Here is a 12951-nt window from a genome sequence, read left to right on the forward strand (position 1 = left end):
TCGATTCAGGGCTTATTGGTGCACAAAATTGGTGGTACACGGCTGCGCTCCCATACGGACCCATTAATACTGACACGTTGTCGTCTCCCTAATAGAAAATCTCTGGTCCATTTGAGTACATTGCTGTCAGTTCTCAAAGACTGCAATTTCCGCAATAGCCGCTCATGTGGGACACTGTCAAATGCCTTGGCAGAATCAAGGTAAACTGCATTTACTATGCATGTTCTAGATTCTATGAACTGACGATGGAGCTGGACTCCGAAACGTTTTCTATAAAGATATGAATTTTTGTGGACTATTCTTTGCTTTTAAATTTTTAGTCAACTTGCGATTTAAGCAAATAAGTGACATTAATACTTTAGTAGTCAAATGATCTATCGATCGATCCCTCACAACAGATTCCATTACCTTGCAAACGACACTTGTCAAACTGACAGGGCGATAGTTGCCCGGACAGCTTTTATCACCTTTTTTGAATAATGGTGTCACTTGAGCTTCTTTCCAGTCAGTCGGCAAAATCCCTTCGTTCAAAGTTTTTCGACAAAATTATGTCAAAGAAAAAATGACGACAGTTGCTAACTCTTTGAGTAATCTGGGGTGGAAGCCGTTTGGTCCACATGACTTGTTTGGATTTACAAATTACAGCGATAAGGCGCTTGAGAACCTTTTCGTATTGTATTTCAAAACTTGGTAATTTAGAGCCGACTGGGCGCTCCTCAAGAGCTGGAATACTGTTCAAGTCCTCTTTAGTGAATACGCTACTGAAAAACTGATTATGAACGTTAACCATGCCTTCATCAGAGGATATCTTTCATTGATCTACTTTCAAATCAGAAATACCGTCCTTTTTCTTGCACTTCGAGCTAGCGTACAAAAAGGCTTTCGGGTTCTTTTTTGTATTTCTAGCAATTTTTTTTTCGAGGGTTTTTACTGCGGTGCGACAGCTTTCTTTAGCTTGATTTCTAGCTCTTACGTATAGGTTATATAGCATCGCTACGAGTCTGTAAATTACGCTGGTATGCTTCCTTCTTTGTTTTTAGCTTAGCTATAACTGTACTGTTCATCCACTGAGTTTTTTGGCTCCACCAAGCCTAATTTTAGGTACACACGCATCAACTGCAGACATAATCGTGTCCTTGAGAAATGACCATAACTCTGTCACATTCATGTCCTTAATACAGTTTGAAATATTCACTGCATTCACTGCTTCACGGAGTTTATCATAGTCGCTTTTCGCAAAATTCAAACGCTCACGCTTTCGAGGCGTCTTTTCTGTACAGCACTTTAGACTGAAAAACAATGATTGGTGATGGCTTTTGCATCTAGGAACTCGAAACTAAGCTCATCTAACATTGATTCATCACTAGTAAACACCTTGTCCAGAATATTGGGAGTCTGTTTACTTCTATAATGGGTTGGCTTAGTAACGTGCTGGACTAGGAAGGAGTCTCGCACAGACTCCATGAACAAGGATGCTGGGTGTTTCTCATCCCTTGGAGAGGATCCATCTGTCCAGTCTAGCTCTGGATGATGAAAATCAACAGCGAGCAACGTGTGTGACCTACGGAAAGCCATGCTCGGTAAAAGACTGTTTAGTACTTTATCGTTATCAGAGGAACTGTTTGGTGATCTATACACGACGCATATGAGGAGGCTATCTTTGCCTTTGAGAGAAAGTTCGCACCACACTGATTCTCTAGCTGATTGATGCTCTGCAGATAACTTAATTTGCTGGGCGCCATAAGAGGTTCTAACCCACAAAGCTATACCTCTACTGCACTGCTCTTCATTTAAGTTATGAAAACAATAAAAATCTGGCAACTGAAATTCAAAAGGTACAATTTTCCCCCCGTGATTTTTAAAGGGGTTTCTGTAATACAAATAATGTCAATGCACTCGTTTTCGATCACAGTTAACAGCTCACTTTTTTGTTCAAAACAGAATCCGAGTTCGTGTAAAGAAGACATTTTAAATCTTTTTGAGCACACTCACTTTGATGCATGCGTTTACTTCTTACATTATTTACAGGCCTGAATCTATGGCCATGACTTCTTACTTGTCTACCAGCTCCGCTGACTGACCGTGTGCGGCCGGTGTTATCTTGACATCGTGATAGCGCCGGCCGTTTTTTTGTGGGGATGAGCATGGCACCCCGAAGGCTTTGTTCCAGAAAGTTTTCCTCTTCAGCTTTAAATGGAAAGTGTATGCAGTTCTGGCAGTTCTCCATTGAGAAGAGTCCACCTACATGAATTTACACGTCATTTCGAGCAAATAAATTACAATTTAAATGCATGAAGACCATTCATTTCATGCCTTTTAATAGATACGCCAAATAATTGTGTGATAACAGTGTTCATTAATACATGAACTCTGTGTGAATCCCAATGTTTTCGTTTCGATCATTATTGGTTTTGAAGTTTACCCAGTCATAGTTTTTAGAAATGTTTAAATTTAGATAATCTATCCTCAATCGTAATGCAGCGAACTATTCGATGGACAAATCCCTAATGTCAAACTCATTCATAGAATAATCTCTCTCTCCCGTCGGCCCGAAAAAATGCGGGTTCTAAGAAACTTTCTGGCTTTCATTGGCTATTGGCATCATTGGATGATGCAACCACCCGTGCCAAGGAAGACAAAGTGACGCGCGTACAATCAAACACACGACGAAAGTTGACACTTTTGTTCACATCTTTGAGGCAGCTTGAGCCTATATTTGACCACCGACTTTTAACGCATCTGCAGAGTACACTGAATAATGGCCAAGCTCATCCCGTCTGAAGCATTGAGATCTCTTATGCGTTCATCAATTGTCAGCGCCCATACCATGACTAAGATTTCATTAGGTAGAACAGATATATTTTACACTAGCACCAAGACATATAACAACCGATGACATACATCCCTCTTCAAGGCGCTCGGGAAGGAGACAAATTGCGAAGATTACATTCCTTAATTGCTACACTACGTCAAACCCCAGTGAAGCTTCTTGCCTGTCGAAACGCCTATTTCCATTGTAATCTTTGTAATCTTTAATTCTGTTACGGTGGCACCATATAAGTATTTTCTCGGCAACGTCTCGAAGGGACCGAATTTTTCTGTACACCACAGACGACAGTAAGTCATAATGGCGCAATTTTCAGTTGAAAATATCGTACATGTGCGCCGAATGTAAGGCCTTCCTCGTTTGAATCGTTCTTGGAGGAAATTTGTTTGGAAAATTACTGAACTAGAAGAAAAATTCAAGAATCGGCAACAGGCCATGGGCATATTTCTTCAGTGCCGACACTTCTATTCTATTCTAAGCTGATCCCGAGCTCTCTTCATATAAGCTTGAGACCAAAAGAAATTAAAGTATCAAATTTTCTAAACTTTTATAGCCCATGAACCACATCAAAGTTTAATTTAATTACTTCGGACACTTATGCAGATTTAACAATTCAGATGTTAACCTTCCCTCTAGTCTAAACTATTGTTTTCAGCCAGCGTTTACTCCTGAAAGGAAGATTTGTGCAACCCCCAAAGTGGGTCACTCATCTAACGGTTACTTGTAGATCACTCACGAGTCCTACTCTATTTCAGAAGCACAACGGGACTCACATCTATTTCTGATCTCGTCATCACCATCGCCACTCCGAACTCCTGACCGAAATGTGTATTCTATCCGTTCAACCTAAGGACAGAAACCTAAAATGAACTTCACGTCGGTACAACAGACATTTGCAGTGAACGTCCTGACGAGAAATTGGTGTTGATGACAAATTTATGTAAGCGATATTAAATCGAAAATAATATGGGCTGTCTAATAAAATAATAGGTCGAATTTTTACTTCGTCTACTGGTGATAGCCTTCAATAATTTGAACACAATTGCTTAATTTACCATTTATTATTTCCTCAATACCATCCAATTTTTTCCCTCCATTATGTGCGAACGCTCTGACAAGAAATATTTGGTGATATGAATTAATGTATCATTTTTTTCTCCAGAAGTATGCTAAAATCCTTATATACTGGGATATATATGTCTCTATAGGTCATACTTCAAAAGGTGCGGGCTGTAATTTCTAGGAAACAATAAATTTTTCTAGGAAACAAGAAGACTCAAGCTCATCCTGGACTTCGTAAAGAAACACCCGGGGCTATTACAAGATCTCCGGAGTAACATGTTTTTCAACTATCAAATTACGTATCCTAATATTTTAAATATAATTATTAGAGGTTCGAGTTAAAATGATAAATCACATTCTATACAAGTAGCAAATGTAAAAATTTCTCTGTTTTGGAAAATACTCTCAATTTTTTCTCCATAATTTTTTTATGATCCAGCCCTGTTAAGTATAGCGTCAAAATTAGTTCTTCTATAGTTCTATATAGTTCTATTACAAAAAGCAATATTAAAAAATTCTTAACAGTGGAAAGTTGGGTTATTGAATTTTTTTTGTCAGATCTTCTATATATCACGAGAAGTGGATGTTTTTTTCGTTGACGATTTGTACGGGTGCGATCGATCCAATTTATTATACATTTTGATATAGTTAGAATTTTTGGAGTTTTACAGGTCTGCCCTAAATGCCAGACTCTTCAAATATAGAAAGGCAAAGTTTAATTTTAAGGGCTCTCCTGCCGAGATACTCCTGCACTGAGGTCGGTTTACAATATCATAACACTAATATTGTATCTATGTCTAATAACACTTAATTTTCTCATGATCTCATCTCTCTGGCTCCGAGCTTCTGCGATTCCCGCTACAAGTGAGTGCTTTGCCTGCCGCTGTAGCCGCAAGGTTTTCCGGATGGGCCCTTAATTCTTCAACCCAATCCGGCGATTCGATCCGTATATAGTTTTGATAGACAGGCTAAAATTTATAGGGTCGTTTTGTCGATCTTTGGTGTTTTTTTTAGATCTTTGGTTCTATTGTGTGGCTCTACTACTACTCTATCGACGATTGGGTCATTTATGCCAAGATAATATGCTAAGTAATTAATAAATGAATGCCTCCCTCATGGGTAAGACGGTGCCTCGAATAGGAGCTTCACATGTCGGACAAGAAGGCCTAGCTATGAAGCAGGTGTTGCAGAGGTGCAGGTGGTGGCAGGGCAGCACCATCACTGTGGCAGGGGAGCTGCCATCACAACTTCTGCAGGACAGGCGTCGGCGCCATTGCTGCACCGTGCGCCGCATTTCTTGCACTGCGCCAGTGAACATATTATATAGATTCATTATTTCGAGGAAAGTGGCAACATCCTGTACATTTTCTGAGCAAAAACCTGCCGTTGATATGAAATTTAGAAATTTAATTTAAATTTTAAAAAATTTAATTAATTTTTTTAGGTTTTTTAAATCCATAGCTTCACAAACAATAATAATATGACGCTTCATTTTATTTTATGACTTACCGTCTGATTCGTTTAACATAAATTAGAGAAAATTTTATCCACAAACTCGATTCATGCAGCTTGATGAATCAGGAACTGACCTCGTCCAGCAAGTTCCTTGACGTCGCTCTCAGTGACCGAGCTGCTGCTGCCCAGCGACCTGTGCTGTGGTCGCTCAAATCGATTTCGTTGCAAATTTCGTTCAAATTGGATCTGTCCACTGCGATCATCACGAAATTGACTGTCATAACTTGCTACTGATGAAGCTTCTACAGAATATGGCCTTTCAGTTTCCGGTAAATTCCATCCATATTTCGGATGTTGAAGGTATGTGGCGCCAGGTCTGCCGCTAAATTTAGGGTCACCCTGCACCATACTCAACGATCCTTGCTGCGATGGAGCGAAACCAACAGCCACCATTTTATGTGTATGAGCCGTTGAAAGGCCTGGCATCGCTTCGAGTGACGGAGTATGCCAGTTCTGCCGGCTGGTAGAACCTAATGGCATGGTCCATTGCTCAAATGGCGCTATTATTTTTATCGGCATCACATGCCTCTGGTCTGAGGTGCATGGACGATTGTCAAAAAAGAGCTGCTGTCCATTGATGCTGCCTGGGCGATTAGAATACGAGGGGTTTCTTTGATCGCGAGAAGAAGAAAGAATCTCCACTGAAGGCCTAAGAAAGTTCTCGCCCTGGCTCGCCGACGCGATCGAAGTCTCCGAGTCTATGGGCTCCCTGGTATGGCCAGACTGATGTGAATTGGTTCCAGAGAAATCATCTCGCCGGATACTGAACGCTGCACCTAAAGACTCCGCTCCTGAGCCTGGATATGTCCTCTCGCTCATCCGAGATTCAGGACGGTGAAGTTCCTCCGTGGATTTATCATCAACTTCCATCTGAGGGCGATAAGGATTTAAGAGGAGATCTACTTATGCGGTTTTATATCAGTATATAAATTATAATTTCGATATTGATATGCATAAACCAAACAAAATCTTTTTAATAGAATAAATATGAATTGCTAAGGTAGGATATTTCAAGGCCTGCTTAGAATTCGGATCTGGAATGCATAGACTTGACACAGTCAAAGTGAAGGATTCAAGGTCCTTAGATTTTAGAACGCATGATTTAAGGATCCCTCAATAAAATTTGAATTTAATATAATTGAACATGAGTTATGAGAAGCTTGGTTTCTTATTCTATCATTACCAAACATTCATTGACAAAAAATGTAATTTTGTTCAATATAGCGGTACAAAAACTACGCCTGCACGTCTGAAATAAGTTATTCTTTGGGCTTTGTTGCCATACTGAAAGAACATTTATCGGCTGCTTGTTAGCATACGGTGATATCATTTACCGGCTGCTTGTTAGCATACTGAGATATCATTTACCGGCTGCTTGTTAGCATACTGAGATATCATTTACCGGCTGCTTGTTAGCATACTGAGAGACAAGTTCCAGCGCTTCGGTCTCACTGAGCGGCAGGGCAGCTCGTTCTTCAACTATATGTGTGAACGCGCCTCTCACCAGGTCACGCTGCATTCCAAGCGCCAGGACTTTCTGAAACAAAACCTAAAACTTAGAAACATTCTCCGAAGTTTATGGTGGAAAAGTCAAATGCAATTTTAAATCTATTTTACTTCAAGGTTCGGCGTGTTGAGTTTGGACTTGCATAATTCAGAGAAAATCGAACTTATACTCACTCCATTTTATCACTCAGACATAAATGACGCAGAATTTCTCAATGCTGAAATTTGAAGCAGGAAGAAGATGTTATTGCCATAATTTTACACATTACTTTCAGCCCAATGTCTGATGGTAATAACCAGGAGATTCATCCATATCAAAGAATATTTTTTCAATACAAATATTTTATTATCACTTCAAAGTTAGACAGGTTGATATTTTTAACTTTTTAAAGTTTCCTATTTTGTTAAATTAAGTTTCGGTAGCGTCAACAGAAAGAAATTAAAAAAGAAGTTATACTGCAGCTCTGTAGAATTTTATTTTTATCGCGTTTGATTTTCAACAAATGAAAATTTAGCTTAAAAATGTACAAGTATTGTTAGGATTATAGATAAATTTAATGAATATTCAGAATTTAATGATTATTTAAATCATTATTAATTAAATAACAATGGCTATAATTTTGAAAAAATCAGTGTACATACTGTATAATTGAATTTTAATTGTAATGCCTCAAAATAAAAATACCCAATCTTACTCACCCTTCCTATCAATTCTGAGGTAAACGCTCATAATTTTATTATCCTGCTCCATGCAAAGTTTCCCGCTTTATTTTATACCTTAGCTAACGGTGCCTCCATGAGGACGAGTATCTCCTGCTGACTGAGTTTAGGACTTCGTCTGGGGATGTGAGGCGCTGGCTGCAGGAGCTGAGGGCGCCACATGTCAGGGTGGAGGGCGAGGTGCGGGCAGAAGGAGTAGCAGAGCGCGTGTTGTGTCCACGGATCGTCTGATGGCGTCCAGTTGAATATCCCTCCTCCGCAGTGGAAGCACACCACAAAATCTGACACTCCTGGTCGGCAGAAGGAATCATTTATGTATTCATATATAAATACTATATCACTAGAATTTATTACTTCTTTCAAACCTTACATTCAAGTTAGTAATTAATAATTGTGAGTCATTTTTGGCTAGTGATAAATTTATATAATATTCAATGTAATCAATCTTACTGCACCGTCTGGTATGTTCTTGCTCGAGATCAAGACCTCGACTAATGAAGTATTAAATTTTTTTGTTAGGTTTCTGGCCCAGGCAGAATCTGGATTTATTCGTAAAATACGTAGTCGTGATCGAACCAGTGTTTAAGATCTAGTTTATTTTCAATGAAGGCTCTTGTGCTATAAAATTTCTCAAGACAAGCTATGTATTGTAGTCCTTATATCACAAGGTAAATGAAGACTGAAAACGTCTTGCTGAAAAGTTCTTAACACTCGAACAGCTTCCCTGTTCAATCGTACAGCGTGAATGAAGTTCCTACCAAGTTCCACATCTTGAATTGTTGCAGATTCTATCATGAACAAAAACGCATGACACACCATTTCGTCCGTCATCATTGGACTATATTTGGGTCTTAAACCAAAGAAAAATAATACAACATTGTGTGCAACTCTTTTTTGTACATTTATACAACATTGTGTGCAACACTTGTATCGTATCTCACCGGTATAGAAGAACCCCGCTTCAGACATAACTTTGTGGTCTGGAAGTACGCCTTTTCGGGCGCTGTTGAAGGAGTCAAGACGGGTTTTGGAAGTTGCATATTGTGGAAGTCTCATGGAACCATGTCTTTCATCTTCTGTTGGGAAACAAACTTTCAGTCGTGTGGGTAAAGTAACAAATTTAGGAAGCCCGGTACATAGTGAATGCCGGAGATTCTTGTCAAATTCTCTTTATAATACTGCTGTTCTGAAGAAGATTAATGCGATTCAAATCATGAAACTATATTTTGCGCAATATATTATAGCGAGCGAAGAACTGTTAGGCTTAATACAAAACAGCAAACAAATGGAACTTTTATTCCAGAGATGACTGGTCCAAAGCTTGAGGAAGCAGACGTATTCACAAAATATCAAGGATTGAACTAAGTCCCAAAAATAACGCTTGGTAGCGGTTCCGATACAGGTTATCGACGATATGCCGACGAATAAACCCGGCCCAACATAACTGTAGAAGCAGGAAGTATTTAAATTATACAATTCTGCATTACAGCAATCTTATTCCAATGTCGCAATTAGTTTCAATTAAACACATTCACAGAAGCAAAGTTTTACACGTTTTACACACCATGACATACTGACGGCTCATCGTATCGTAAACTGTATCGCTGAAAGTCACCGAAGAATAGAACGAAGGTTGTTTCCCATCGGATACGCAGTTATTCGATTGAATGAAAGGAATATTAGATAGTTGGTAATCAAATCATAAAATCCATGAGCATAAATGTAAGACGCATTGTGTCACTATAACAGCCTCGAACCCACCCTAAAATCTTTAGCCACCAAGAGATTAAGCTGTAACTTTAAGAGGCTTGTTAAGAGGCCATATAAAGGGAAATTATGATAGTAGAAAGGGAGGACAGACTCCAATAATTAACTAGCAAGTTGAGCTTAAGAAAGCGCCAAGTTTTCCCAAAAGGTAAGGAACAAATATTTATTTTAGTGAAAAGCCGAAGCTCAAAAGTCAAGGTGGTCATGCCACAAGTAAAGGCAAAGCCCAAATTCAACACTGGAGTCGGGCCTTTCCTAATCAAAGAAAGTACGAACATCACTCAAACTTTATAAATACAGAAATTAGGAAGGAATGGCTTTATGCACTCCTACGGAGCAAAATTAAACGGATGTTTCCATCTACAAGTCTTTCAGCCAACCTCTGCTTTTTACAAACCCATACCAGCAATAGGTGTGGAGAAAAAGAAATTTAGTACCTAAGGAATGTGGAGATTTCTGACAGAACATTGATCCAAGCTATTCTTGCTGAAGAACGTTCTAAATCTGATAAATTATTATATAGCAGGAAATTCTGGAATGGAATGCAAGTACGTTTTCTGTCAAATCTTAATGGCGTTCGTGTCCAAGGGAATTAAACGTTATTTCTCTGCGATAATGGGTGCTTGCTGAAGGCCAGCTTTCCTGAACTTCACTCCTTGGTTCATATTTCTTGATGTGGGCCGTCATGTTAGAGAATATTTTATCTTATTTAATATTTTTTTTCTAATGGAATACACTACAGCTCCCTAACCGACGCTCGATATGACGCCAGCATCATTATCGTTGTCTTATTCAGAGACGCCAAGCCTTTGCTGGAGGCAATTGAAACCTACATGTCTTCCCAAATTTAGTTTGGCGGCTTTAGTGGATGCCACTAGGTTTATGAATCAATAAGTGTTCATTATCCACACCATATAACTCTGCAAAATATTACACTCGCCTGTGTGTCACGTGCATTTGAACTTATAAAAATGTAATGCAAGTAAAAAACGACCGAAAAGCTCGAGACCGTAACTATTGAACGGACTGGCGCCCGGAATGTCGCGATTAAAATCTTAGACATATTCCTCACTTGGCAGACGCTTCGTCTCCAATATTCGCAAAGTTAATTTATCTGTTCTAATCCAGCTCAATACTCAATTGTTGAAGACTTAATGAGCAGTAGTGTCGCGAGATGGCAAGCAATCAAGATTGAAACCTCGGGTTCGGTCAGTATAAATTTTTAATATTATAGTTATCCCTTATTATAATTACATCCACGTACCTCGGGTTCGGTCCGTATCAATTTTTAATGTAATAGTTATCCCTTATTGTAATTACATCCACGTACCTCGGGTTCGGTCAGTATCGATTTTTGATATAATAGTTATCCCTTATTATAAATACATCCACGTACCTCGGGTTCGGTCAGTATAAATTTTTAATATAAGAGTTATCCCTTATTATAATTACATCCAAGTACTTCGGGTTCGAGATTGAAACCTCATGTTCGATCAGTATCAATTTTTAATATAATAGTTATCCCTCATTACAACTATTATCCCTCACATTATACATTATCCCTCATTATAATTAAATCCACGAACCTAGTGTTCAGTCGGTATCAATTTTTGAAATAATAGTTATCTCTTACTATAATAACATCCACGTACCTCGGGTTCGGTCAGTGTAAATTTTTCATATAATAGTTATCTCTTACTATAATAACATCCACGAACCTAGGGTTCGGTCAGTATCAATTTTTAATATAATAGTTATCCCCTATTATATTACATCCACGTACCTCGGGTTCGGTCAGTATCAATTTTTGATATTATAGTTATCCCTTATTGTAATTACATCCACGTACCTCGGGTTCGGTCAGAATCAATTTTTGATATAATAGTTATCCCTTATTATAATTACATCCACGTACCTCGAGTTCGGTCAGTATCAATTTTTGATATTATAGTTATCCCTCATTGTAATTACATCCACGTACCTCGGATTCGGTCAGTATCAATTTTTAATATAATAGTTATCCCTTATTATAAATACATCCACGTACCTCGGGTTCAATCAGTATCAATTTTTAATATAATAATCGGTCAGTCAACCTGGGGAATGGCGGCTTGTGGTAGTGGAGCTTGAACGTCAGGAACTCGTTCATGAGGACGCTCAATGGAGACGAATCCATCGCAATGTTGCCTGAGAATATAATTTCCATTACATGAAAGTAAATATTTCAAACTTATAGAAGCTAAAAGTACGCGTACCGGGTACCGAAATCATCGATGGTACCTGTGCCTAGGTATATAGCTGAGAAATAATACAAGGAAGATACGCATCAAATTTCATGGATGATATATTATTAGTTCTATAAACATGGAGGCACCTTGATCATGAAAGATTCTGAATAGGTTCCGTCATTTTTTACAGAGATCGAACAAATATATACTCCCGGATAAAAGTCTCGGCATAATAATATCATATATATTAATAACATAAACCTGTGGCATCAGGACAGGCGAGGAAAAGACACTTGGGGAAATGTCGGCGGTGTTCCTCAAGAGGCAAATCAGCGTCGTTCCAAATACCAACAACTCCTCGGCAGAAGAAACACTGCACGTAATCTGAAATGCATCAATTCTTTACTGCTTTGCCATATGATTAGACGAAGTCATCCACTTATTTACTTGATCCTGTTTGAAGATATTTCTTAAATTATAAATAACTTTAGACCATTTGATGTTATTTCTGCAGATGGGCTCAGTTTTTCTTTCTTGAATTGTTTCTATCTGAAATCGAGTAGATCCAACTTTTCCCCCGTGATCGTTTCTTTTATTTGGTCTCTTTATTTTAGAATATACCGTTCTAAAATCAATGTAGCCAGCAAGTTTCGAAAAAATTGTACAAAAAAATTCATTGGAGTTAAGCAAATTTCGCGAAAATTATTCTGTAAATATGTTTTATACTTAGAATCAAGTCAGGCCAAACAATGATAGTAAACCTTGGTAATGGAGATAGTAGAAGCCGGCTTGTGCGAAGCTCTCGATTTTCATGGACGTTTTCGGCCAGCCTCTGAAGGTCTTCAGTCGAACTGCTTCTTGCTGAAGACATTTGAGTGAATGGAACTTCTCCATCCTAAAGTAGGTTTTATTAAAACTTTTTAAACTATTTTGGACACTGCAACGTCAGAAAATTGCCATGTGTAACACTGAATTCAGGAAGAGTAATATAAAAAGTTAATGCATTAATTAAAAGTGATAGTGAAATGAAAATAAGTAAGTAATCTAACCAGTTGTACAGTTACTTCCAAATTGTCGTATATTCATTTCATAAAATTGGAAAATTTACATTTTTGACTATTTGACCATTTTTAGGTTTCTGAAGTAGCTTTGGAAGCGCCAATTTCGTTAGAGAATTCCTAAATGATATAAAGCTGAACACATTCATCTTTCACCTGAATAATTTTCTATTGACCGATTCACTCGTATGTTTTCACTTGATTTTTTGTATGGACCCTACATGCAAACGAACCCACAATTTTTCTTGTTCTTCAATGCCCGACAAAT

At 38.3% G+C, this 12951-nt stretch overlaps 1 protein-coding gene across 1 annotated transcript; it reads right to left on the bottom strand.

Moving 5' to 3' along the window:
• Nucleotides 1-3872: 3872 nt before the first annotated feature.
• LOC108665943 lies at nucleotides 3873-12589 on the bottom strand. Its single transcript, XM_047882416.1, has 9 exons — nucleotides 12387-12589; nucleotides 11887-12009; nucleotides 11480-11584; nucleotides 11247-11288; nucleotides 8572-8706; nucleotides 7688-7920; nucleotides 6807-6941; nucleotides 5479-6274; nucleotides 3873-5191 (listed from the first exon to the last, which is right to left on the bottom strand). The coding sequence occupies exons 1-9, from the start codon at nucleotides 12517-12519 to the stop codon at nucleotides 4983-4985; spliced, it is 1911 nt and encodes a 636-aa protein (XP_047738372.1). The 5' UTR covers nucleotides 12520-12589; the 3' UTR covers nucleotides 3873-4982.
• Between the last annotated feature and the right edge of the window lie 362 nt (nucleotides 12590-12951).

Source organism: Hyalella azteca, unplaced genomic scaffold (genome assembly GCF_000764305.2).
Source record: "Hyalella azteca isolate HAZT.00-mixed unplaced genomic scaffold, Hazt_2.0.2 contig10397, whole genome shotgun sequence".
In the NCBI taxonomy this organism is placed as follows: Eukaryota; Metazoa; Arthropoda; class Malacostraca; order Amphipoda; family Hyalellidae; genus Hyalella; species Hyalella azteca.

Bases quoted from the DNA above. Each gene is read 5' to 3' on its own strand.
- LOC108665943 (XM_047882416.1), bottom strand. From the start codon at position 12,519: ATGGAGAAGTTCCATTCACTCAAATGTCTTCAGCAAGAAGCAGTTCGA. The intron at 11,289-11,479 runs TATTATATTAAA...AATTATAATAAG, and splicing joins CCCCAGGTTGACTGACCGAT to GGATAACTATTATATCAAAA. The intron at 7,921-8,571 runs GTGAGATACGAT...TCTGCCGACCAG, and splicing joins AGCGGGGTTCTTCTATACCG to GAGTGTCAGATTTTGTGGTG.